Raw genomic sequence first — 26523 nt, 5'->3', positions numbered from 1 at the left:
TAATAATTTTCCACGGAAGTGTTCTAAAAACTTATATTTCTTACTTGGAAAACAGCTGGATGAAGCCAATAGGGTTCCTTCAACGCCCACACTCGAAACAATTTGCTTTACATAAATCATTCCTTTCGACAGTTTCCACACGCCTTTGAAGGCAATTTAGCCGACAACTATGTACAAAGACAAAACGCGGTTCTTAAAAAACGACAAACTAATATATCATTCCATATTCTTTTTGTATTGAGTGTCTTTATAACACAACTGAAATTATCATTTCCGAAATTATTATTCTCGTTGCATAAAGTGCATATATTATTGAATTTGTCACAGAAAAACTTTATCTAGTTTTGGTGTTTGTGGTTAAAGAGCCGGCTTGTAGTTTAAGGGAGTGGCAATATTTTTTCCACTTAAATTGGATTATTCAGTGCTTTTTTTTAAAGAGTTAAGTTCTTTTGTCACTGAATACGACCGTGAAATTTATTTTCAAAACGTTTTAAGCAAAAAAATGAATTCACCTGCTGTAAGAGTTAAACCGTAATATTTTCTAGGATATTTGCATAATTGTTGGGAACGTTGTAGTAAAGACAAATTAAGTTCAAAAGAAAAAATTCACGACGAAAAAATCTGGTAAAATGTTTGTGCAACGGCATTTCTGGTAAGAAAAACCAGTAATTATGGCAAATAAAACCAAAATATATGGTATCTGAACCACTCATTTTGTAAACCTTTCGTTTATATCATAACGATTTACAGGAAATTAGAATTTTCAAAATTATACTTTTTATTCTTTCAAACTTAGAGACAAAATACAAAATTGAAAAACAAATTTAATCGAATGAATGGTTTTTATGCCATGCTTTAAGAAATCATAATAAAATTACTAAATTTTACCATATTTACCAAATTTTATTGCAAGCAATATTTTATTGCTAATTTTACCCAAGTTATAACCAAAAATTTCTGAGTTTTTTAGTGTTCTCATAGAGCCAGAAACATGATCCATTTTATCATATTTTGGTAGTTTTGACTACACTTTTTTTCTCAGTGTCTGAAGACAAATATAAGAAAAAAAATTTGGTAAAAGTACCGTACTGTAAAGACATTGATACAAAAAAATCCCCATAATTCTGGTTAATAAAATCGAAATATGCGGTGTTAAAACCACTCATTTGGTAAATTTTCCGTTTATATCATAACGATTTACAGGAAATTAGAATTTTCAAAACTATACTTCTTATTATTTAAGACTTAGTAACAAAATACAAAACTGAAAAACAAATTTAATCGAATAAATGGTTTTTATGCCATGCTTTAAGAAATCATAATATTATTATTTATCATAATATTACTTCTTATTATTTAAGACTTAGTAACAAAATACAAAACTGAAAAACAAATTTAATCGAATAAATGGTTTTTATGCCATGCTTTAAGAAATACTAATATTATTATTTAAGAAATCATAATAAAATTACTAAATTTTACCATATTTGTCGAATTTTATTAGAAGCTATAAACCAATATTTTATTGTTAATTTTACCCAAGTTATAACCAAAAATTTCCAAGCTTTTCAGTGTTCCCATAGAGCTAGTAACGTGATCCATTTTACCATATTTTGGTAGTTTTGACTACACTTTTTTTTCTCAGTGTCTTAAGACAAACATAAGAAAAAATAAATTTGTTGTAATTCTATGAAAACAAAGGTTGTTGAATGGTCAGTGATAATAAAAGCATATTAATATTAATAGAACGACTACGAAGACAAATATTCGAAAAATAGCCTTGATATAATTTTATAAACGTACCTTTGTTGAATGTTGAAAATAGTAAAAACCAAAATCCACGATAAATTTGTTAAATAAATTTTAATAATTTTAATGAAAACATTAAGCTCTAAAGAATCATTTCTAAGATAACACTAAAGATAAATCGGAAGTCGTTGTGGAGAATTCTTCAGAGGAAGGCATTGGCTCACATTGGACTGTCTGGCCAACTAAGATGATGATGAAGCTTTAAAGAATGAAATACGAAGACAAATACTTAGAAGAAAATTATTTTTTATAATTTTATAGGAAAAATGTTTGTTGAAGTTTGAAATAAGTAAAATCTAAGTACAATAGATTCGTGATATTAATTTTAACAACGACATTATTTCAAATATGTAAAATAGTTCACACAGATTGGATTTTTTAATTAATTCACTATACAATGCAATTATTTAATTAACTATTTAAATAAATTTACAATTTCAAATAAGACTGTTGACATTTCTAATAAACAAATATATACACATTATACGAATATTTAGTATTTATTTGGACGATTAGTATGCGAATTATTAGTATGCGAATATTTAGTAATATTAAAACTAACTAACTAAAATCAAACATAATTTAATATAATTGAAATTTCAGGAAAAAAACATAATTTTGGTTATAAAACCAAAATCTAAGGTATTTAAACAATTCGTTTAGAAATGTTTCCAATCATATGGTAATGGTTTACCGGAAATTCTGGTTTTCAAAATAATAATTCTAATTACCACACATTTAGTAAGAAATACGAAACGGAAAAGTCAATTTAATCAATTAAATGGTTTTTATACCATGCTCTAAAATATCATGTTAAAATTACCAAATATTACCACGTTTACCAAATTTTATCACATATTTTAAAGGCATATATCATTATTATTTTTACCAAAATTATTACTAAAGTGCTTCAATAAAATATCATAAGACATAAACACTGTAAGTTTTACAATATTCTGATAGTTTTAATCATACTTTCATTTTCAGTATATAAAGTTTATTTTATTATAATATTATTTGAGTTTAATTGAATATTTATAATAAATAGTTAATTAAAAAAACTTGAAACAGTTAAAATAAAAATAACTTTAAACATTAATTTAGATATTTCTATATTTTCCATTAATTTATTTTTCTGAAACAGACTTTTAACTGTGCGATTCATAACTATAGTTAACATATAAATTACATGTGAATAATTAAGAGTCTTCAACAGCGCGAATTTTTTTTTCTTAAAACACAAAATGTATTTTTATCAAAATGGTGCAAAGCTAATAATAAATACAGTTATGTATCATGTTTTAATTAAGTTCATATGTTTCTATATTATAAAGTCACATTTCATTATTATTTTTACCAAAATTATTACTTAAAGTGCTTCGATAAAATATCATAAGTCATAAACACTGTAAGTTTTACAATATTCTGATAGTTTTAATCATACTTTCATTTTCAGCATATAAAGTTTATTTTATTATAAAGCTATTTGAGTTTAATTAAATATTTATAACAAATAGTTAATTAAAAAAACTTAAAACAGTTAAAATAAAAATAACTTTAAACATAAATTTAGATAACTCTGTATTTTCTATTAATTTATTTTTCTGAAACAGACTTTTAACTGTGCGACTCATACTATAGTTAACATATAAATTGTATACGAATAATTAAAAGTTTCCAACCACTCGAAATCTTTCTTTTTAAAACACAAAACGTATTTTTATCAAAATGGTGCAAAGCTAATTATAAATATATTTATGTATCATATTTTAATTAAATTCATATGTTTCTAATTAATTTTGTAAGCTAACCTTACGTGCCCTTCGGATTTTTTTGTAATACTATCCAAAGTAGTGAATTTTCTATATGTAGACAGGTACTCCTCATTATTTATGACCAAGCACGTTTGGGCTTCTCGGATTCATCTCGGCTAATTATTAAAATGTGTTTTTCAGTGCTTGTTTTCACATGCCAGGAAAAGGATTTCCTTTCTCAAAAACATTTGTTTCACTAAAAAAAATGGGTTGAAATAGCTAAATAAAAATAAAGATCCTACGCAGAAATCTGACAAAATATTTAAGAATTACTGATTCAAGGAAAATTGCGGAAAATGACTATTTATATACTCGGTACTTAGAGCTGTGAAACTTACACTTGAGTTTCGTTGATTGTCACGATTCATAGAAATAGTGACAGAACATTCACCATAGCTAAAAAAGGGATGTCTGGTTTGAGAAAGATTTAATAAAAATGAGTTAACTTTAGTATAGTTCTTATTTGGTGTACATGGAAGATAATTCTTTCAGAAAATATGATTAAGGGAGGCAGTGGTTCTTTAATGATCTTTTTTTTTAATTTTCATTCTGGTAGTCTAGTTTTTGGATGTAAGATATACACTGTTAAAAATGTTTCGGTAAAAAAGATTAAATAGCAATTTATTTAATTATTTTTTTTACTATATTTAAGCGAAAAAGTCAAATAACCATAAAAAAGGTGATATTCAAACTGTTAAGTGTGAGAAAAAATGTTTATTGATTGTTTTTACCTATTGCGGTTTAATAATCAGAATTCTATCCACGCCAACTAGGCCTACCTTAGGAAGCCATTTTATACCGTGCTACGGGGTACATACTGTAATTGAGAGGGTTAATCGGTCAATCTCATGACCGGTTGAACAGGGATTTGAATCTCATCATTGGTACCACACTATTTCTCTCATTTTTTCAATACATATAGAATTTCCAGTGTCTTGGAGTCATTAGTTAGTGACCCTGGACTATTAGAATACGAAACTATGATTCACGCATAAATGATGCAGCATCCACAGAGCTCCAATGCCCGTTTAAATTTCACATTTATGGTTTAGAACCTATGCTAGTTGTAAATGGTTAAAAACCGTTTAGTTTAACATTCGCGGTTTTTTAACCGTGCCAGTTGTGACCTGTTTTATAACCGGTTTAAAGGTAAAGAAACGTTCATAACCATAAACTTTATGTTTAATGTACGTACAGACTCATGCCTGTTATTTTACCATAATTTCAGAATGAAAATTCTAACAGTGTACACATACAAAATATTTAATGTCCCAAGTTTCGAAAAACAATACTGAAAGTTAAGGAGATACTAGTGAGAATATATTTTTTATTACACCGAATATAAAACAAATACCTTGCTCTGCAAATTTTTTGAAAAAAATTGATATTTTAATTAATTAGTCACAAATTTGGTTTAGAACAAATGTGAATTAAAATACTTTTAAAAAATATATTTTGTTGGATAAAAAAATAAATGTTTCAATTTATTTAAATTCTATTAAAGATTTAACTTATTTGAAAAGCTTTTTTTTTATTTGCAATTAAAATTATAAGTGTTGAAATCGTTCAGACTTCATTTGTGCCCACTATTATAAAATATTTGCATTATTTAAAAGGGAAAATTTTCTGTTGTGTGAGGTAAAATAATCGTATGTAATAAATTCACCATTAAAATTTCAATATTTCTAAAAACAAACTTAGATATTGGGTGCATATAGTTGGTATCAACAAAAAAGTTGATCTCTAGAGTCTATGTATAAAATAAAATATTCAAGATAAAATTATTAAAGCTGAACATTTTGAAGTTCATGAATATTTAATCCTTTTTCATCATGCATTTAAATTATCGAAATAACCAAAATTGAGTTTTTTTGTTAGAGTTAAGCAAACAATGGATACTGTCTTATTTTTATTTTACGCAAATTTTAAGAAATACAATAAAATCTTCAAAAAATTTTAATTAAATTGTTTCCTTGATTTTTTTCCGGTAGAAATTTTTTGGAAAAAGGGTTAAATAACTATTTAATTTCCCTTACTAAAACAAAAGAGTTAAATAACCATAAATAAGTTAGTATTTAAACTGTTATCTGAGAAAAAAATCCATTTATTAACTGCTTTTATCTAATACAGTTAAATAACCTGAATTAAATAACTAGGTCCACCTAATTAAGTCATTTAATTTCTTGCAGCTGGGAACATATTATATTCTGGAGGGCTAATCTGTCAATCTCATGACGACAGAACGGGAGTTTGACTCCTAGCGTTGACACAACGATATTTCCTCCATTCCCTTTAACACATGATGAGTTTTCAGTGTCCTGCACTTCCGAATTTGTGACAATGGATTATTGTAGTACGGTACTGTCATTCACGCATAGATAGCAGCAGCATAAAGCTGCTTAACGCAAAAGTTCTATCATATGCCATCTTTTACAATAAATATATAGTTCTATTGCCCAGTAAATTTTTTTATGGTTTTGAAACCATACTGGTAGTAAATGGTTTAAAAAAGTTTAGTTATGTAATCATAACTTTTTAACCAAACTAATTCTAAACGGTTTCAAATGTGTAAAGGTAAAAGATGTTTTTTACCGTAAACTTCACTTCTATTTGGATGGTCAGACTACTGTCGGTTATTTTACCGTAATTTTAGAATGAAAATTTTAACATTGTTCAAGGAAAATGTGATATGATAGATAATATTAAATCAGCAATAGAATATTAGCTTTTCACAATCTTGGAGTGTAAAATCTTAAAATGAATCGTTAAAACTTTTCAACTTAATGAGAATTTTTTTTTAACCTTCTAATACTGTCAGAAATGTCAGTGCTTTAAAATAGATTAGCATAAATGGTTTTGTTTTCAAATAGAAATATTTAAAGTATTTTGTTTCGGTTGAAGTGAAATGACAGCTAAGAGGCAATTTAAATTTAAATTTAGGCCTTCATTATCGATTTAAATAATATTGAATTGACTATTCATTTATGTCTGTTTAGTTGAAGACAGAATTAAGAAGAACAAATGATTTGTTAATTTCGTTTTTGCTTACTGTTGTTGCTTGTAAGATGTTTGCGCTAAATTAAAGGAGTAAAATTGAATGCATTATTTTTAAGCCAACGTAGTTACTTCACAATGCACAAAAAGACAACTGCATAACTTATGTTTTGGGGATTATATTTTCTTGCATTAAGTTTAATCTTAATGATTTAACGAAAGCACACTTAATCTTATAATTAATTAAATCAGTAATCAGGTACAAAACTTTAAATTTGTTAAGTACTCAACAGTCAGAAAAAAATATGGTTAAAACCATCAGAATATGGTAAAATTTAATTTGTTTCTCACTCCATTTGAACAACAAAAAGGACAGTAACTTTTACCGAAGTGCTTTGGAAATTATTTTTGGTAAAATAAACAATAAAATATGATGCTGTTTGATATTAAAAGGGGTGAAATTTGATAATTTCATCATGATACCTTAGAGCATGGCACAAGAACCCTTTATTCTGTTCAATTTACTTTTCAGATTTGTATTTTTACTAAATGTATGATAATAAGAACTATAATTTTGAAAACCAAATTTTCCGTACTAACTAACTGACATACTAACTAAAAAACGACATTCTAACTAAAAAAATTGCCAAATGAATTGTAGAAATACTGTAAATTTTGGTTTTATCACCAAAATTATGATTTTTTTTAATCAGATACGTCATTACATTGAAAGTACGTTAATTTTACCAGATTTTTTTTCTCCCTATAATTCTCAAAATATAGGCGAGACGAACCTGAATTTAATTAACGTGTTCAAGTAGTTAACATATTCGAATGATTAGATCTTTAGCAGCTAGTTCGATTATGAAATTTTTTTGTTATGTTTCTGAAACTAATTTTGCTAATGAAACAGTTTTCGTATCCATTTATAAATCTTGTTCATAAAAAACTTAATTTAGGTAAGATATGAACCTTAATTTAGTTAATGTAAGTAGTTAAAATATTTTGGATCTTTTACAATTAGTTACGCTTTGCACTTTTGTTTGATGGAATTGCTTTTGCGAATTATGTAACTTTCGCACCATGATTTTTTTTAAATGAAAAGAGAATTTCAAACCAAATTTCAACTTTTAATAATTATTTTTTATTGTTTAATGTAATTGTGATTGAAAGAATTAGGATTTTAAAGAGTAAGAATATTTGCATCGTGAAGTTCTTCATATTTATAAAAAATATTTAAAATTTTGAATATATTAGTTGGAAAGTTGTAGGGAAATGGAAACTAAAAAACTTATTAATAAATTTTACTATATTCTGGTAGTTTTGACTATATTTTTTTTCTCAGAGTACTAACTAGATTATCAAAAAAATTATCTACTTTATTATATAAGTTTGAGTGGTATTTTTCTGAAAAACATTGCTATTATTTTAAAAAGTCATAACATAATTAAAAAAAAATCAATTACTTATTTTGTTTCAGAAAGTATTAAAAAAAGTTTTAAAAATCCAAATTAAAAAAAAATTATATATTTTAAAAAAGGAAAGAAGTTGTTTCGGTTTAGAAAATTTAACGATATTAAAGAACTCAATACTTTCCAACAATTTAAGAAATTAGTAACGAAAAAAAGTGAATTGCAGGTAGATTTGAATTTGAAACTTAAACTCAGTTTTAACGTAAAAAAGGATATTTCATTTGATTAATGCATTGCATTGTTTTATTTCTTCAAACTACTTATTTAGTTTAAGGTTTGTATTATTGTTCAAAATTAGAAAAACCAGAAAAAACTAATATTACCACATACTTTTTAGAATTATATACTTGAAAGAATACCGCATATACTGATATCTTCCCGCAAACAATTTTGGAGTCATTATTTATAGTTTCAAGGCTGATTTCATCATATCACAATTCGAAATACTTTTTTACTTGGATTTTTATAGTGATAAATCATTATAATGGAATCAAAACGAAGTTCTTAGAAATTTGCGTAATTTATCATACAAATGAAGATAAAAACGAGAAGCAGTTCTATGAATGATTTGAATCATGTTAACTATAATCATTAACGTATAGGTAACTTAATATTCAATAAATTAAATAATCTAACATAGAAATATTTGATTGAGTTATTTCTCGAGTAAACCAATAATTATATTTTTTTGTCCGAAAAATAAGCATTAGTAATTATTCCAAAGCAATTAAAAGAAAGGTTTACATTTATTACCAATGCGTGGGTTTAAAAATCAAAGCATGAAAACACAACCAGCAAATGAATTACTGCATGCAGTAAGCAAAATGCTCCAGTCCTTCAAAATAGTTTTCTAGGAAACTAAAAAAGAAAAAGAATATTTTCTGCTCCTGCTGTCAGTGAGAAAACAACCGAAAAATTTATGTTTATGGTCTAGTTCATAAGAAATTTTTTTTAAACATGCTTTTACTTTTTTATAACAATATTTAGGTTCTTTTAAAAATAATTAAGACGATGGAATGAAGCCCTTACTGCTTGGTTTTAGAAATATCGTGGAATTTGTCTCAATTTTAAATTATTTTAAAATAAATAATTTTGAATATAACATTTTTACCTGTTCATGGATAATGCAATTTAAAGACTGGCGTATTTTAAATCACATTTAATTGTAAGATAGAGGAAAAGTGATATCATACTAAAATCTTTTAGTATTTATTGAAGTGGTAATATTTTTTTGCTGACTTTGACTGTATTGTTAAGAAGTACTGGAGAGCTATAAGCCTAATGACCTAGTAGTCAAAGTCTGGCATTTGTTTAATAATTAATAATAATAACATTTTTGTTGTTGTTTCTAATACCACTAGCCAATACCAGCAAGCCCGCTTGGTGAAACTAAGTGAATTTATGGAAGAGTGCGCTCTTCTTGTTTTTCAGTGACACCATCCATGGCCAGAAATACGACTTTATCCACACACACGTCACCACCCGTTTTGAAGTGCGGACCTATTCATACATACATTCATGCACAAATAGATCGTAATTTTGATCTGAACCAGAGAACGATCAATCTCCAATTCAGTAACCCTAGAAGCATGATTGCTCATGGGAACATGGAGGACTTTGTGACTCGACAGATTTAAGGTGCACCAGTCACCATTGTTCATGGGGAGTTTTCATCCGGCGGGAATCGAACTCACGACTTCTTGGGCAGGATCGCAATGCCGTACTGACTAGGCTATCCCGGCCCGAGATTTTAAATGAAAGTGAAGTTTTGCAGATATCAATTGAACTGTTGACTTTTATTATTTTTCATAGAAATTTTAGTTGGTATAAATACATTTTCGAAATATTACAATGTTTTTTGAATATTAAAGCGTGTTCATTTTATAAAATGTCGGAAGAAAAACTTAAGTTGTTATAATAAATGTTTCTTATATCGCCCTCTTTCACAAATACCAAAGCATGCCCATTTTATCAAACTTTAGAAAATAAATTTAAGCTGTTACAATAGGTGTTCCTAGACGGAGAAGAAGTTTTTGGTAAAATTAGAAAACTGTATGGTAATAATATTTTTAATTAGGAAAAAAAAGTTCTTGCAATAAAAATCAAAATATAGGATATTTAAACTATTAATTTAGTAATTTTTTGTCCATATGGTGACGGTTTACTGGAAATTCTGGTTTTCAAAATTATAGTTCTTTTTACCACACATTTAGGGAAAAAATACAAAACTGAAAAGTATATTCAACCGATTAAATGATTTTTATGCCATGCTCTAAGATATCTTGATACAATTACCAAATTTTACAACACATACTAAATTTTAACACAGATTATAAAAACGCATTTTATTTTTAATTTCACCAAAATCCCTATCAAAGCACTTCGGTAAAACTTCCTGAGACTTTTGGTGCTTCTATAGGGAGATAAATTTCACAATAAATTTTACCATATACTGGTAGTTTTGACCATACTTTTTTTTTCTTAGTGTATTATCGCCTTACGATGATAAGCTCAAAGTAATTTTCGGGGGTAACAGCGCAACCGAAAACCTTGAATGAGGGCCTCGAAGTCCTTCCTGCATCAAGAAAATTGATTTCATGTCTGCTTGTTATGAAAAATTATAAATATTTGTAACATATTTCACAATGACATGATTAATTACTTGATTAAAAAACATCATTGGCTTCAAAAATGGGCAGATTGAAATAAATACCGACATATTTCAAGAGCTTAAATATAGACGTCCATTTTTAAGACTTGACAGATGTGAAAGAAAAGAAACGTAAGTGATTTGAACTATAAAGTGCGAAGTTGCTAAAAAATAAACGCGAACTAGAAAATTCGCAGAAACCAATCGATAAAAAAATAAATAAATATTCAAATATAAATAAATAAAGAGGAAAAAAATAGAACTAGAAATACCACAGTTACCGAGAGGGCAAGTAAAATGCATTTTCTAGTTCTATGGAGAGTCGGTGAGTAACTAATGTCGTCAACAAGGGAATCAGTATTCATATGAATAAAACAAGATTCCAGGGTATCGAGATGAGCAGATGTGACTAGCGTAAAATTAATTTTGGCGTTGTCGAAATTGAATTTATGCTCATTTTTTAATGAAGAATAGTGAAATTTCAGTAGGTTTATTTCATTATAATTTAACATATTTTAATGAATATTTCTTTAATACAATGCTTCAATAAACCTAAAACTTATATTATGAAAACTTATGAATATTATAAACGATATGATTTTAGACACTAAATTAATAATTTATTAATACATAATATCATATTATTTAGTTATTATAAATAGATAATTCTAAGCAGATAATTTTAAACTTAATACCAATAAAAAAAAATATGTATCTGTATTTGCGAATTGTAAGTTTTTCTTAGCATTAAAACTATAAGAAATATATTGGAACTTCATTTAATGAATTTAACTTATGAAAACTATAAACGATGCGATTTTAGACACTAAATTAATAATTTATTAATACATAATATGATATTACTTATTTATTATAAATAGATAATTCTAAGTAGATGATTTTGAACTTAATATCAATGAAATAAAATAGATAAAAATATATCTGTATTTACGAAGCTTAAATTTTTCTTAACATTTAAACTATGAAAAATATATTGAAATTTCATTTAATGAATTTTATTCTATTTTAACACCTATAAATAAATATTGGTTTAATGTAGAGCTTTTATAAACATATAAACCATATACAATTTAAAACACTAGTTTCTTATTAACAATAAATTAAAGAAAGACATTGAAATGCATCCGCAATCGCTAGCGGCACATAAAAGCCTAATTTAAATCGCTTCGCAAAAAATAGCCTTACTAGCTCTTTTTTACATTAAACCGTGAAAAAAAAAATTTCTCGCGTAAAGAGAGAAAGAATGAAAAAGTGATGATGATTATATCCCAACAATATCTGATGTCAGCGCGGTATATACAACACTTGAAATTTCACCGGTCGGCGAAGTTTGTTAATTGCGCGAAACGCACGAGGGCGCTAGTGGCGTTTAATGTTTGAGAAGTGGTCTAAAGTTGGTCAGCAGTCAGTATCTTCTCCAATCGGGTGGAATTTCTCCTGACTCCCCAATGCCACCACAGAGGTAAGTCTTTTTTCCTCTTTCTCATCTTTTATTATTCATCTTCATTTTATGATAATTTTCAGCACATTATACGTTTTTCTGGGTCGAAAATTAGACGGATATTTGAAAGAAATTTATGCATTTTTATTTAAGTATTTGTATTTTTAATAAAAATAATAATTTGATAAAATGGAAAAATAATTTCGAAATGTATATAAACGGGTTTCCTAAAGTATTAAATATTTGATTTAAAACTATTTTCTGTATCACTGTTATAGTCTAGCTTTTTTCCTCTTTCTCATCTTATATTTCCTCTATATTTTGTGTCTTCTTTTCAAGCACATAAAACGCGTATCTGGGATGAAAATTAGTTGAATATTTAATTTTAAAATAAGATATACATTGTTAAAATAGTATTTATGCTTTTATTTCCTTAAAAAAAGTATTAATATATATATATATATATATATATATATATATATATATATATATATATATATATATATATATATATATATATATATATATATATATATATATATATATATATATATATATATATATATATATATATATATATATATATATATATATATATATATATATATATATATATATGTGTGTGTGTGTATATACCATATATATATGTGTGTATAGATATGTTTTTTTTAAAAGTATTAAATACTCGATTTAAAACTATTTTCTAAATTATTATTACAGTTTTTTTTCCTATTTCTCATTTCTTTTTTTCATCTTTGATAAAATGGAAATAATAATTGGATAAAATGGAAGAATAATTTTGAAATGTATATAAACGGGTTATCTAAAGTATTAAATATTCGATTTAAAACTATTTTCTATATCACTGTTATAGTCTAGCTTTTTTCCTCTTTCTCATTTTATATTTCCTCTATATTTTGCGTTTTCTTTTCAAGCACATAAAACACGTCTCTGGGATGAAAATTAGTTGAATATTTAATTTTAAAATAAGATATGCATTTTTAAAAAAGTATTTATGCTTTTGTTTCTTTAAAAAAAAGTATTAATATATATGCATATATAGATATGAATTTTTTTGGAAAAAGTATTAAATACTCGATTTAAAACTATTTTCTTATTCATTTTTATAGTCTTGTTTCTTTCCTCTTTCGAATTTTTTATATTTCCTCTATATTTTGTGATTTCTTTTCAAGCACATAAAACGCGTCTCTGGGATGAAAATTAGTTGAATATTAAATTTTAAAATAAGATTTGCATTTTTAAAAAAATTATTAAGGCCTTTTTTAAAAAAAAGTATTAATGTATTAATTTGGGAAAAATGGAAAAATTACTTTGAAGCATATATATATGTATATATGTGTTTTTTTTAAGGTATTGAATACTCGATTCAAATTTACTTTCCAAATTATTATTACAGTCTTGCTTTTTATCTATTTCTCATTTCTTTATTTCAACTTTAATTTTCAATTACTTTTCCAGCACATAAAAAGCGTTTCTTGGTTAAAAATTAGTGTAATAGTTAATTTTAAAATTATATATGCATTTTTGCAAAAATATTTATGCCCTTGTAAAAAAATTTATTAATTTGAGAAAATGAAAAAGATTATTTTGAAGTATATGTAAACGGGTTTCTTAAATGTATTATATATTCGATTTAAAACTACGTTCTAAATTATTGTTGCAATCTTTGCTTTTTCTCCTTTTTCATTTGTAATATTTCCTCCTCATTTTCTGATTTTTTTTCTTCAGCGCATAAAGCGTATCTCTTGATTGAAAATTAGTTGGATATTTAAAAAAAATATTTATGTTTGCCGTGTTTTTTACTCTTTCTTAACCATTTGTTATTTATCTTTTTTTGTGCTATTTTTTAACTCATAAAACGCTTTTCTGGATTAAAAATTAGTTTATATTAACATCTTAAAGTAATATATGTATTTCTACTGCATTTATGTCTTTTTTTAATATATATATATATATATATATATATATATATATATATATATATATATATATATATATTGAAAAATAGAGATTTTAGAAGATTGAAAAATAATATTAAAATATATAGGTGATTTCCTTGAAAATGGAATTAAACACTCAATTTAAAACCATTTTCTAAATTATCCAGTCAAAAGCTAAGTTTTTTCCTTCTTCTTATCATTTTCATTTTATCTGCATTTTCTGCTTTTTTAAAACCCACAAAACGCGTCTCTGGGTTGAATACTAGTTATACATTTTAAATTTTTTCGCAAAAGTATTTATTTTTTTAATAAAAAAAACATGAGAGTCTGGCGAAATAATTATACTCGAGTTCTGTAAAAAACAAATACATACTCGATTTAAAACTATAGTCATAGTCAATTCAAATCATAGTTATGAACAATAATTTTCAAAATTATATTAGGATATAAAATGATTTACTGATTTTATTATTAGTTTCTAAAACAATTCCAAACAATTTTGAGTACTGAGTTTAATGATAACTTATAAATGTTTTTTAGATTAATAATATTTAAAATGGTATAAATTACTTTTTAACTTGATGATAATTTATACTTAAGTAAAAATTATTCCTAGAACTATTTGAGCCATTTTAATAAAAATTGTTGCATTATAAATACTTAGATTTTCATTATAATTTATTACGATTATTTGCAGGAGAATATTTTTTTCTCATAAAGAATTCGCTGAAAATTCAATAATCTTTTAAAATTGTAATGAGAAATTCGGTATTGAAATCTCTTAACAAAGTTTCAACTATTTCTTTACTATTAATTTCAAAATATTTTCTATAAAATTTTATACTCCAAAAGTTATTTTGTTAAAAAAGTTTTTTTTTTAAAAAGAAAAAAAAGTCTGAAAGTGAGGCTTTTGGGATAATATAATATTTCATTGCAATAAATTATATGTTAGGCAATTTTTGAAAGCAAATTTCACTATGTATCTTCAGTTAAAGAGGAAACGCGAAAACGTCAGCCCTTTAGCGTCTTGTATCTAATAATCCGAAAGTTTTATTATTTATTTTTGAGAATGATTTCTAATTAAACAACAGTGTGCTCTAAGGGTTAAAGCGTATAAGTTTTAAAACTATACACGGACATAAAAATTCTGGTAAAATTACCAGCAATAAAATTTCTGATTAAAAAAATCATAATTTGGGTTAATGAAATCAAAATATGCGGTATTCAAACCACTCATTTGGTAAATTTTCCGTTTATATGGTAACGGCTTATTGGAAATTCTGGTTTTCAAAATTATAGTATTTATTACCACACATTTATTAAAAAAATGCAGAACTGAAAGGAAAATTTATCCAAAATGGTTTCTATGCCATGCTTTAGAGTATCATGATAAAATTACCAAACTTTACCACATTTGCCAAACTTTATTGCATAAAATGAAACCATATTTAATTGTTGATTTAAACCTAAGACATTACCAAAATGCTTCAGTAAAATTTATTGAACTTTTTGGTGTTCCAATACAGTTTATATCACAGTCAATTTTACCATATTCTGGTAGTTTTGACCATTCTTTTTTTCTCATTGTAGTAATATGGTTCATTCCTAATACAAATGATAGAAAAACGTTGAAAATGAACTTAAATATTGGTTGGAAGATTGAGAAAAAAGTATGGTCAAAACTAACAGAAAATGGTAAAATTTACCGCGTTTCCAGCTTTATGGGAGCAATAAATAGCTCGGTAATTTTTACCGAAGCGTTTTGCTAATGATTTTGGTTAAATTAAAAGTAAAATATGGCTTTAAAATGTATCATAAAATGTGGTAAATGTGGTAAAATTTCGTTATTTTATCGCGATATTTGAGAACATGGGATTAAAGCCATATATTTGGTTAAATTTACTTTCCAGTTTTTTGTTTCTTACCAAATGTGTGGTAATAAGAACTATAATTTTAAGAACCAAAATTTCTGATAAACTGCAACTATATGAATGGAAAAATTATCAAAGGAATGATTTAAATACCGTATATTTTGGCTTTTATTGCCAGAATAACGTTTTTTTTTTCGCAGTGAAGGGTTGAAATACAAAATATTTCAAAACTGCAGTATTAGGTGCCAATCTATCTATGAATGATAGGAAAATAAAAATACATAATTAGAAAGTTGTTTGACCACGCCATCTGACGGCGTTTTCTGAATCTGAAGAAAATTATTTAAATTAAAGAAAATTATCATTTTAGGAAGTACCGGTGGAGAGCATTGTTATATTTTTATGTTAAATTCAATTCTTCAATTTCTTATTTCGCCTATTACATCTATACTATTTATTAAAATTGCTTTAAAACTTCTATTTTAACCTTCAACGCATCATGGTCAGTCCAGTTTAGTATGTTTAACGTATGAAAATGACTGACTTTTTATGTCACCGCAATTCAGAGAGTTTTTTTTAAATCTACCTTTACCAAGTGTAAAATAGTCTTAATAACAACCTAATGCTAAATATGAATGTGCAAATTTTTAGTTTGTTTTTAAATGCAATGAGCATTTATTGAGAAGCATTTTTAGAGAAAGATTTTATAATGTAGCAACTTTTATTGTTCACTTTTGTGAAAATATGTGTTATCGTTATAAAAATGTTACTAAAACGCAAAATTGCTAATGCGAAATTTTGCGAAACATTGTATTGCGAATGCTACATTGACACATAAATAAAAATACTAAAATTTAATAACATCGTAGCTAGTACACGAATTTCCTCTAAGGATTTATTAATTAGCTTCCAGCTTATGCTATATTTAAAATAAAAGTTTTTAAATGTTTTATCATAAAGCGTGTTTTAATTATAACTCTCACAAGGTATATTTAATTTTAACTCTTTATGTTACTTTTAGTTTATTTACTTATACTTAATTTATTTACGTATAGTTTATTTGCTAATAATTCTTTCACTTATAGCTTATTTACTAACAGTAATTATTTTTACAATTATTTTATTTACTATTAGTTAATTTTTTTATACTCTTAAAGTCTTAATTATACTCTCTAATTACAACTCTATAACTCTTAAATAAACTTTTAAAGCATAACTCATTATAAAACATATTTAATTATAACTCTTAAAGTTACTTTTACTTGTAGTTTATTTACTTATACTTAGTTTATTTACGTACAGTTAATTGCTTATAGTTAATTTATCAATAGTTTATTTACTGATATTAATTATTTTTACTATTAGTTTATATACCTATACTCTTAAAGTCTTAACCGTAATCTCTAATTATAACTCTAAAAACTCCTAAACTTAGCATCCTAAACTCCTAAAGCATCATAAAACTCCTAAAGCATCATAAAGCATATTTAATTATAACTCTTAAAGCTACTTTTACTTATAGTTTATTTACTTAAAGTTTATATGCTAATAGCTAATTCACTTATAGTTTATTCACTAATAGTAATTATTTCTACTATTAGTTTATTTACTTATACTCTTAAAGTCTTAATTAAACTCTTTAATTATAACTCTATAACTCTTAAATAAACGTTTAAAGTCTATTTCATCATGAAACATATTTAATTATAACTCTTACTAAACATTTGTAAGATGGAATCTACATTTCCCAGTCTTGTAAAGTAAGAATGTTTACTGTAAGCTTCAAGGATTGCAAACTTTAAATTTTGTTACTCATCTTTGTTCGAATAAAGAATTTAAAAATAAGGAAATAATCCCTTAAGCTATCCGCTCATTTGTTTAATAAAAATAAAAGAAATAGAGGTTGTTCTCTAAATACTGATACAAACTTTAAGGTTCAAAAAGATGGAGAGCATGGAGCATCAAAAGCATGGAGAATTGCATAGCAACCCATGACCAGCAATGTCATCGTACGCCGCTTGGGATGTTTTCCTTTTATTCGTGTCAATTGAACCGATATTTTTAATGAACTAAATTACTTTTATTTTGTATTTTTTAATAATTATTGTCAAAAATTGCCCTCAAATAGGCCCATATTAAGTTGTTCCATCGTAGTTTATTGATTTAGTGATTAACTTGTAAAAGCTCGCCAATATGTTCGCCAAATGAGTAAAGTACATTAAAACAACTTCATTTAGACCTATTAAATGCAATTTTGATAATAATTACTAGAAAGCATAAAATTAAGCTAGATAAATTAGATAAATAAAAGTACTGATTCAAATGCTCACAAACAGACAGTTCATTATAATTAAGTGACCCTAGCGGCGTACTATGACACTACCTGCCATGATTTACTATTCAATTCTCTATCTTTACGATCTGCCTTCACCTTACCTCATCTTAAAGTTTCTTTCAATATTTATGAGACAATCTATATAAAAGAGAAATGTTTTTATTTCTTTAAGAATTTTGTTACAAGCTTAAGAGAATTGTAAGCTTATCTAGAATAACTTTAAAGTGTTCTAGATGTCTTCGTTGTCTTAAAATCGAATTCTTTGCTACAGAGTAAAACTTTTCTAACTTTAATTACAAAGGGATAAATTAGCATTCAATGTAGAAATTTTAGTGTTAAATGTTAAAGTGAATAATCATTGGTTTTTAAGTTTTCATATAATTTAAAGCGTTGAAGTATGAAGAAAAACATCTAATTTAGACGTAGAAAAAAGAATTACAGTGATATGAAGTGTTACTATGTTACTAAAATGTGTAGTATAATGACTTAGTTTCTTTTAATTCACTAAGTAAGCATGAAAACATTTAATTAATAAACACTAATTTGAAATAGACTAGGGTATAAATTCACTTTTCGGATGGATTTAGTTTTAAAGGATATCACTTTCCAGAAATGACGGAAGTGATATGTATTTTTTTATTTAACCTTCAAGGCTAATTAATACATATTTTTAAATGAAACCGTTTAAGGTTTGGGCAATTTACTGAAACAAACTTTTCTTGATTGCTAACATATTGACTTCTGAGAAATTAAAATGAGTATTTTTTGTTATGAATAAAATAATTTTAATAAAAATATAAAACTTTTTATTTAATAAAATAAAAAAATTTAAAATTGAGTTAGTATGAAACTTCATAGGTAATTAGGGGTAATAATTAAAGAAAATTTTAATTTTATTCCATTGCTTAGTTTCATAACTTTTTTTCCACATTTTTTAAATTATTGTATTTTGAGTCGAGTTTTCCAAATAAGTTTTGCTTCGAAATACAGTCATCGGCATCAAAAGATTCGCGACACAAAGTTCCATTTTGAAATTAACAATGTTTTTAAATATTCATTATAATGTAAAATTCAAAATTCGGGTTTTCATAATAAGAAAAATCAGTAATCCCCGCCAAATGTTTTTAGAATCAACCAAACGTCCATGACCTAAAAGGTCTCGGGAGTCAAAGTTCTATTTTGAATTTTGCATATTGTTTATAAAATATTCATTATTGTGTAAAATGCAAAATTTACCTTTTCGAAAGGAAAAAAAAACTGAATCTCGGTGGATTAGGGGAAAGAGCGTTTGCCCCCAATCAGGTGACTCAGGTTCGAATCCAGGGGATGGCTGGTTTATACGAATTCTGCTCCCGGCTATCACCGTCCACTTGTTTTAAGGATCCTTGGTGGTAGACAGATCGGGGTTTAGGGTCCCCCTGTCGTCAGGCTGACCGTGGGAGGTTTTCGTAGTTTTCCTCTCCATGTAACGAAAGTGTTCCATCAAAAAGTCCTTCTCGAAGAAGGAGAATTTCTCCAAAACTTGTTCCAGTAGTTCCCTTGTCTTCTGGTTTGGATTCAAAATTACAGGGCTACGGAGTTGAACACAGTAGTAGACTCAGAATCGGGTGGACTATTCAAAGCTGGTTAAAAAAATGAAATGAGAAAAACCAGTGAATAAATAAATGGAGGATTATTTATCGAATGGAATGACAATAGGATTGATAAACTAAATAATAATAGAATTGATTATTTAAGCAATAATAGGAGAGATAGGCCGTATAACAATAGAATAATAAACTAAATAATAATATAATTGATTATTTAAGCAATAATGGGAGAGAAAAGCCATATAACAATAGAATAATAAAGTAAATAAAAATAGGTTTCTTAACTATAATAACAGCAATAACAGGATTGATAAATTAAGCAGTAACAATATTGATAAACCTAATCCTAATGGGGCCATCAGTGTACCAAATTTATAGCAGTTGCATTCCGGATAAAAACTGGAAACTTTTTGAAGAATTCAGAAAACCTTCCCACTAAAAGTCATTTGCAGGTCTGGAATTTAGCTAGTATCTTTTCTAAGAATTCAAAATTCTTAGTTAACTGTATTAACGTTTCAAAAATAAATTATCAACTATGAATTGTGACTGAGTTGTATTTCTTCAGACAACATCTGTCCGTGCAATGCGGCTTAGTTAGTCGATCAAGTGGCTCCACCTAGTGCGAGAGATGGATTTTAATATACTGTTATCCAGTGAGCCAGACAGTGCTGCACTGCGTGGTGTAGCTGACATCTATATCTTCTTTGAAGTGTCCCTGCAGTTCAAGTTCACCAACTGACCATGCAGAAGAATTAAACTTCTCATTTATGTAAGGAATGGATGAAATGTGTAATGTTCTCGTTGGGAATCAAACCCGGATCAGCCGGTCGTGAGAATGACATCTTTGATTTTTCGGCTAGAAATACACCCAGTTTTAAGAAGCTAAGAGCCTTCACAAGCTAAGCGCTTTAGCAGAATTTAGAAAAGTAATTAACAGACGAAATTATTTTATCCATGGTTTAGTTAGTATTGTACGAAAATGCATTAAATTAATAAAATTTAAGGCATTCAAATATTTATCATGAATATATAGGTTGAATTCCATGCTAACTGAAACTAGTAGTAGAATTCCAAGCGTAACAGAGGGGAAATCACACAGGTATTTTATCATAAAAAATGTATTAAATATATGTGAAAGCAAAAAATTGTGTAATAATATGTTACTTTAAGGTGCAATATTTAATTAAATGGCATGATATTTCCCTGTAACTATTTGTCAAATTTGCAAAATGTCCCCTCTGTTGCATTGCATTTTTTGAAGTTAATAAAAGTGTGTAAGCAATTTAAAAAGTCTTATAATAATTTATTTTACCTTGAAATGTGATAATTAAGAAAAATTACAAATAATGTTTCTGATGTTCCAAATCACAGAATACAGCGTAAATAGCAGTGCAAGTTAAAAATGTGGGATTTTTTGTCCCCTCTGTTACGGACGCTTTTAATTACCTGGCAATTAAATTATGAGGCTCGTTTATTATTTTATGCAATTAAATTAAACATTGCACCTTAAAGTAGCATACTATTGCACAATTTTTTGTCTTCACATATATTTAACACATTTTTTAGGATAAAATACCTGTGTGATTTTCCTTCTGTTACGCTTAGAATTCTACATAGGTTTTCTCAAACCACTTAATCAATGAATTCAAGGAAATTTTCAAAGATGAATAATTTTTTACAGGTTTTGATGGAAGCCAGTGTAAACTAGCAGGGTTATTGAAAAAAATGCTTTACGTTACACAATTTTTTTACAGTGTAAATATTTTCATCGAAAAGAGCAGAAAAATTACTTGTTTCTGTTTGAAATAGACAATACCCAACCAAGTTCTATATGCCAATATTCTATAGAATATAAATTAGAGCATGAATGCACTTAAATGAAATTTCGAACTTCGAAAGGGGACTTCGAAACGAGCGAAGAACTTTGAATTGGGGCTTTAAATACTTTGTCGATTGATATGTTCATTGGAATGGATGAAACATGCATGCAAAACAGTACTGTAAAATTTAAGCTGTTTTAGTGTTTTTCACGGCAAAAAAACTTTTCATAAAGGAGGAAAAAGTGTTATAAAACGTTATACAGTAGCTTTTGTAAACAGTTTATCGAATATTGATTACTGTCACGAGATTAAAAATGTAAAAGTATAAAAAAAATAATTCATTCTATTTTAAAACCTTACCATTGAAATAAAAAAATCTTCTCCAGCCAAAGAAAGTGCAACAATCGACAAAAATAGTGAATATGAGATCATCTGCATAGCTTGAAGTCAAAATGATGAATTAAGATGAAGAAAACAAACTGCTTTTTCGTCTACCACAATTCGACTAGTTCAGGAAATGATGGATCGGTTTTTCACCTCTTTGTGTGCGGAAGTTAACTTCACTTCCAATGAATGTATTTATCTCGCCGAAAGAGTTTTTTTTTCTCTAATAGTTAACTATTTATTAGTTAATGAGAAATAATGGTTTTTATTGTTATTTAGTGTAAATAGTATAAAAGTAAATTTAAATAATTTCTGAACTTTGCTAAATAATAGATATTTTTTTTCCATCTACAATGTTTAATCGAGATCATTTTGTACAAGCATTTATTTTTTCCCTTCATTTTAGTGATCAGAGTAATGGCATTTAGTAATAATTAAATTTTTAGTGATCAGAGTGATGGAATTTAGTGATAATTAATATTTTAATAATTTACTGAATTTTCTCGGTATTTGGTGATAATCAAGTTTTCATTTTGTTTATTTAGTGTTTGCTATTTAGTGTAAATAGTACAAAAGTAAATTTAAATAATTTCTGAACTTTTCTAAATAATACATATTTTTTCCATCTATAATGTTCAATCGAGATCATTTTGTACAAGCATTTCTTTTTTACCTTTCATTTTAGTGATCAGAGTAATGGCATTTAGTAATAATTAAGTTTTTAGTTATCAGAGTGATGGAATTTAGTGATAATTAAATTTACGCTTTAGTGATCGGAGTGATGGCATTTAGTGATAATTAATATTTTAATAATTTACTGAATTTTCTCGGTATTTGGGGATAATTAAGTTTTCATTTTGTTTATCAGAGTGATGGTATTTAGTTGATAATTAACTTCACGGTTTAGTGATTATTTAGTGATAATTAAGATTTTAATAATTTTCTGAATTTTTGCGAAATAATAGTTATTTTTTTCCGAAGTGACAGAATGTTTAGAATGTTTAACCGGGATTATTTTTTACATGTATATATTTATTTTGCCTCATTTTAGTGATTAGAGTGATGGTATTTAATAATAATAAAGTTTTTATTTTAGTGATCCGAGTAGTGTCATTTAGTGATAATTAAGATTTCAAAAATTTACTGAATTTTCGCTAAATAATAGATATTTTTTCCATATAGAATGTCAAGCCGCGATCATTATGTTCAAGCATTTCTTTTTTCCTTTCACTTTACTAATCAGAGTTATGGCATTTAGTAATAATTAAGATTTAATTTTAGTGATCAGAGTGATGGAATTTATGGATAATGAGTTTGCGTTTTAGTGATCATTTAGTGATAATTATTTTAATAATTTACCGAATTTTCGCTAAATAATAGATTTTTTTTCTCAAAGTGCTAAACATCTAGAACGTTTAACCAGGATGATTTTTTACAAGCATTTCTCCTCCCCCCTTCATTTTAATGATCAGAGTAATGACATTTAGTAATAATTAAGTTTTACTTTTGTGAACCGAGTGATGGCATTTAGTGGTAATTAAATTTACGGTTTAGTGATCATTTAGTGATGATTAAGATTTTAACAATTTACTAAGTTTCGTTAATTAACAGATATTTTTGTCCAAAGTGCTAACAACTAGAATGTTTAACTGGGATCATTTTGCTTCTTTTTTTCTTTCATTTTTGAGATGTTGTTTAGTAATAATTGAGTTTAGTGATGGTATTAGGGGGTAGTTAAATTTTCATTTTTTTGGTTATCTGAGTGATGTCCTTTAGTGATAACTTAGTTTATGCTTTAGTGATCAGAGTGATCATTAAGTGATAGTTCAGATTTTAATAATTTACTGAATATTTGCTAAATAATAGATTTTTTTTCAAAGGGATAACATCTAGAATGCTCTACCGGGATCTCTTTGTACAAGCATTTCTTTCTCTTCTTCATTTTAGTGATAAAAAAATGGCATTTATCAATAATCAGGTTTTCATTTTAGTGACCAAAGTTAGGGCATTTTGGGATAATCAAGTTTTCATTATAGTGAACAGAATGATGACATTTAGTGATAACTAAAATTTTGTTTTAGTATGCTAAGTAAATTAAACTTTACTGACTAAGGAGAGAGATAAGGGGAGAGCATTGCAAGGAGAATTGTTATCAGAAGAAAACATGAATGTTTCGAAATGCCAAAACATTAATGTATATGTATATCGGGTGTCCAAAAATAGAACAAAAGTTTGAGAAATTGATGTATGAAAAACTGAAGGAGGTAATAAATGTACGATTTGCTGTGTTTTGCTTTGGAAATAAAAGTATCTGCAGTTAGTTTTGAAACTAGTTAGAAAGCTCAAGAACAGATGGCGCTGTTGACAGTGAAAAACTTTATTTGGTAGTTGATTTTGCAAATTTATATTATCTTGTAGGGAATATTTTTTATTCCTATCTCTGAATTATGTTTTTTATTAGGTTGTGACTTAGAATACTGTGTGTGACTTAGAATGTTTATAAAATTTTGATGATGACATTCATTATCTAGTAACAAACATAGCTTATACAGCTAACTAATAAAAAATTTGATAAGAGATTTTTTTTAAAACTATGCTCATTATAATGATAAAAAATGCTAAATAATTATTTTATGGTGTTCTACAAAAGCAGCTAATCTCCACAAGTGTTTTTCGAAAGATTCTCAGTGAAAAATAGTTAAAAAAAATCTGCAATTAAAAAAGACATTTAATGAAAAGTCAAACCTCTTAAATGTGAAGGGAAAAAAAATTAAAACTAATCTTTTTTATTTTACATTTTAGTACAAATATTATTCTGATAATCGAACAGATTTTTTAGGTAACTATTAGACTATTTTTTATAATTAAAAATATATACATATATATTTGCTTGTAATTTGAGGGTCAGAAAAAATATATTAAAGTGGAGCAGGTGGCCCATCTGTATCAAAGTGTTAAGTATTTTTTCTGTTATAAAAGTTGTTGATAACATTTAGTTTCATAAATCTATCTATATTGAACAGATACAGAACGAACAGATTTTTTAGTAACTATTAGCCTGTGTTTTAGAAATCAAAAAATTTACTTTTACTTGTAATTAGAGAATCAGAAAAAATATTTAATATATAAAAAATATATAAAGAAAAAAATATATAATTTGCATTAAAAGGTCATGATTCCCCAAACTATGTAAAAAAAGCACAGCGTTTAATAAAACTTCATAAACATTTTTTTATTTGCACTTCAGCCTTAGAGATAACTACTTCAAGAGTAATACAATTCTTTACTTAATCTGTCTACTTCAATTTACACTTCCCCTAGTTAGAAGGTACAAAAATAAAACATTGTCTTTCGCAATGAGATTTAAATAGGTAGATTGCAATTCGATTCACCCATTTTGTTTAGAAGAGTTAAGAACTTAGTTTAGATACTTATAACTTAAAATTACAAGTTCTGCCTAAACGCTTCTTTAAGCGTTAATTGTCGTGTCACAAGTTTATTTGCTAAATGAGGGTTACGACTGGCATGTATTACGAAAAATGGCCGTAAGTAACAATTTTACATTTTCTAATTTTAATAGATTTAGGACTATATAACAAAAAGCTCCTTGTTTAAATTAAAGAAAATTAAACATATTGAGAATTATAAATAGTGCGAGTAGTGATATGAGTTTTAAAGGAAAAAAAGCATGTTTCCCCACTTTTGTTTCATAAAATAAAATAATTGATTTATTCAAATTTTAAACATACACAAGAAGAAAATTCATTTTAAGACACTGAGAAAAAAAATTCTCCTAAAATTATCGTATTGTATGATTATGATATTTCTGGTAAAAAAATCATAACTATGGTTAATAAAACCAAAATATACGCCATTTAAACCATTCATTTGATAATTTTTTCGTACATATGGTAACGCTCAATCAGAAATTCTGATTTTCAAAATTATAATTTTTGTTATCACAAATTTAGTAAAATACAAAACTAAAAAGTAAATTTAAGAGAACAAATGGTTTCTGTGCCATGCTTTAAAGTATCATGATAAAATTAAAAAATTTTACCACCTTCACTAAATTTTATCACATATTATAAAACCATATTTTATTGTCAATTTTACCAAAATCATTACCAAAGCATTTCGGAAGATTTTAAAATTCGGCAAAAATAATTATTTGCTTATGTTAAGAACATATACATTCCTATTAAATGGTAGCTGGTCTTCAGAATAAATTAATTTTTAAGTTGAAAACCTAATTTTTCTGTATTATCTATGCATATGTTACCTAATTTTTCGAAATGAAATAAAACTTTTAAAAAAGGTAATATTGATTAAAACAATTTTTTGTTACATTTGATTCGAAAT

At 26.4% G+C, this 26523-nt stretch overlaps 1 protein-coding gene across 2 annotated transcripts in view; it reads left to right on the top strand.

The window, feature by feature from the left end:
- The first annotated feature begins 12129 nt into the window (after window positions 1–12129).
- Window positions 12130–26523, top strand: part of LOC107440641 (uncharacterized) — a 168669-nt gene continuing 154275 nt past the window's right edge. For both annotated transcript variants that reach the window (XM_087155637.1, XM_087155636.1), the window contains exon 1: window positions 12130–12222. In XM_087155637.1, the coding sequence (XP_087011763.1) occupies window positions 12209–12222 (14 nt within the window). In that variant the 5' untranslated portion in view covers window positions 12130–12208. The remainder of the gene's footprint in view (window positions 12223–26523) is intronic.

This window comes from Parasteatoda tepidariorum, chromosome 12, assembly GCF_982258835.1.
Source record: "Parasteatoda tepidariorum strain Cologne lab strain chromosome 12, Ptep-v5.0, whole genome shotgun sequence".
Classification (NCBI taxonomy): domain Eukaryota; kingdom Metazoa; phylum Arthropoda; class Arachnida; order Araneae; family Theridiidae; genus Parasteatoda; species Parasteatoda tepidariorum.
This window is presented reverse-complemented; position numbering and strand designations above follow the sequence as displayed.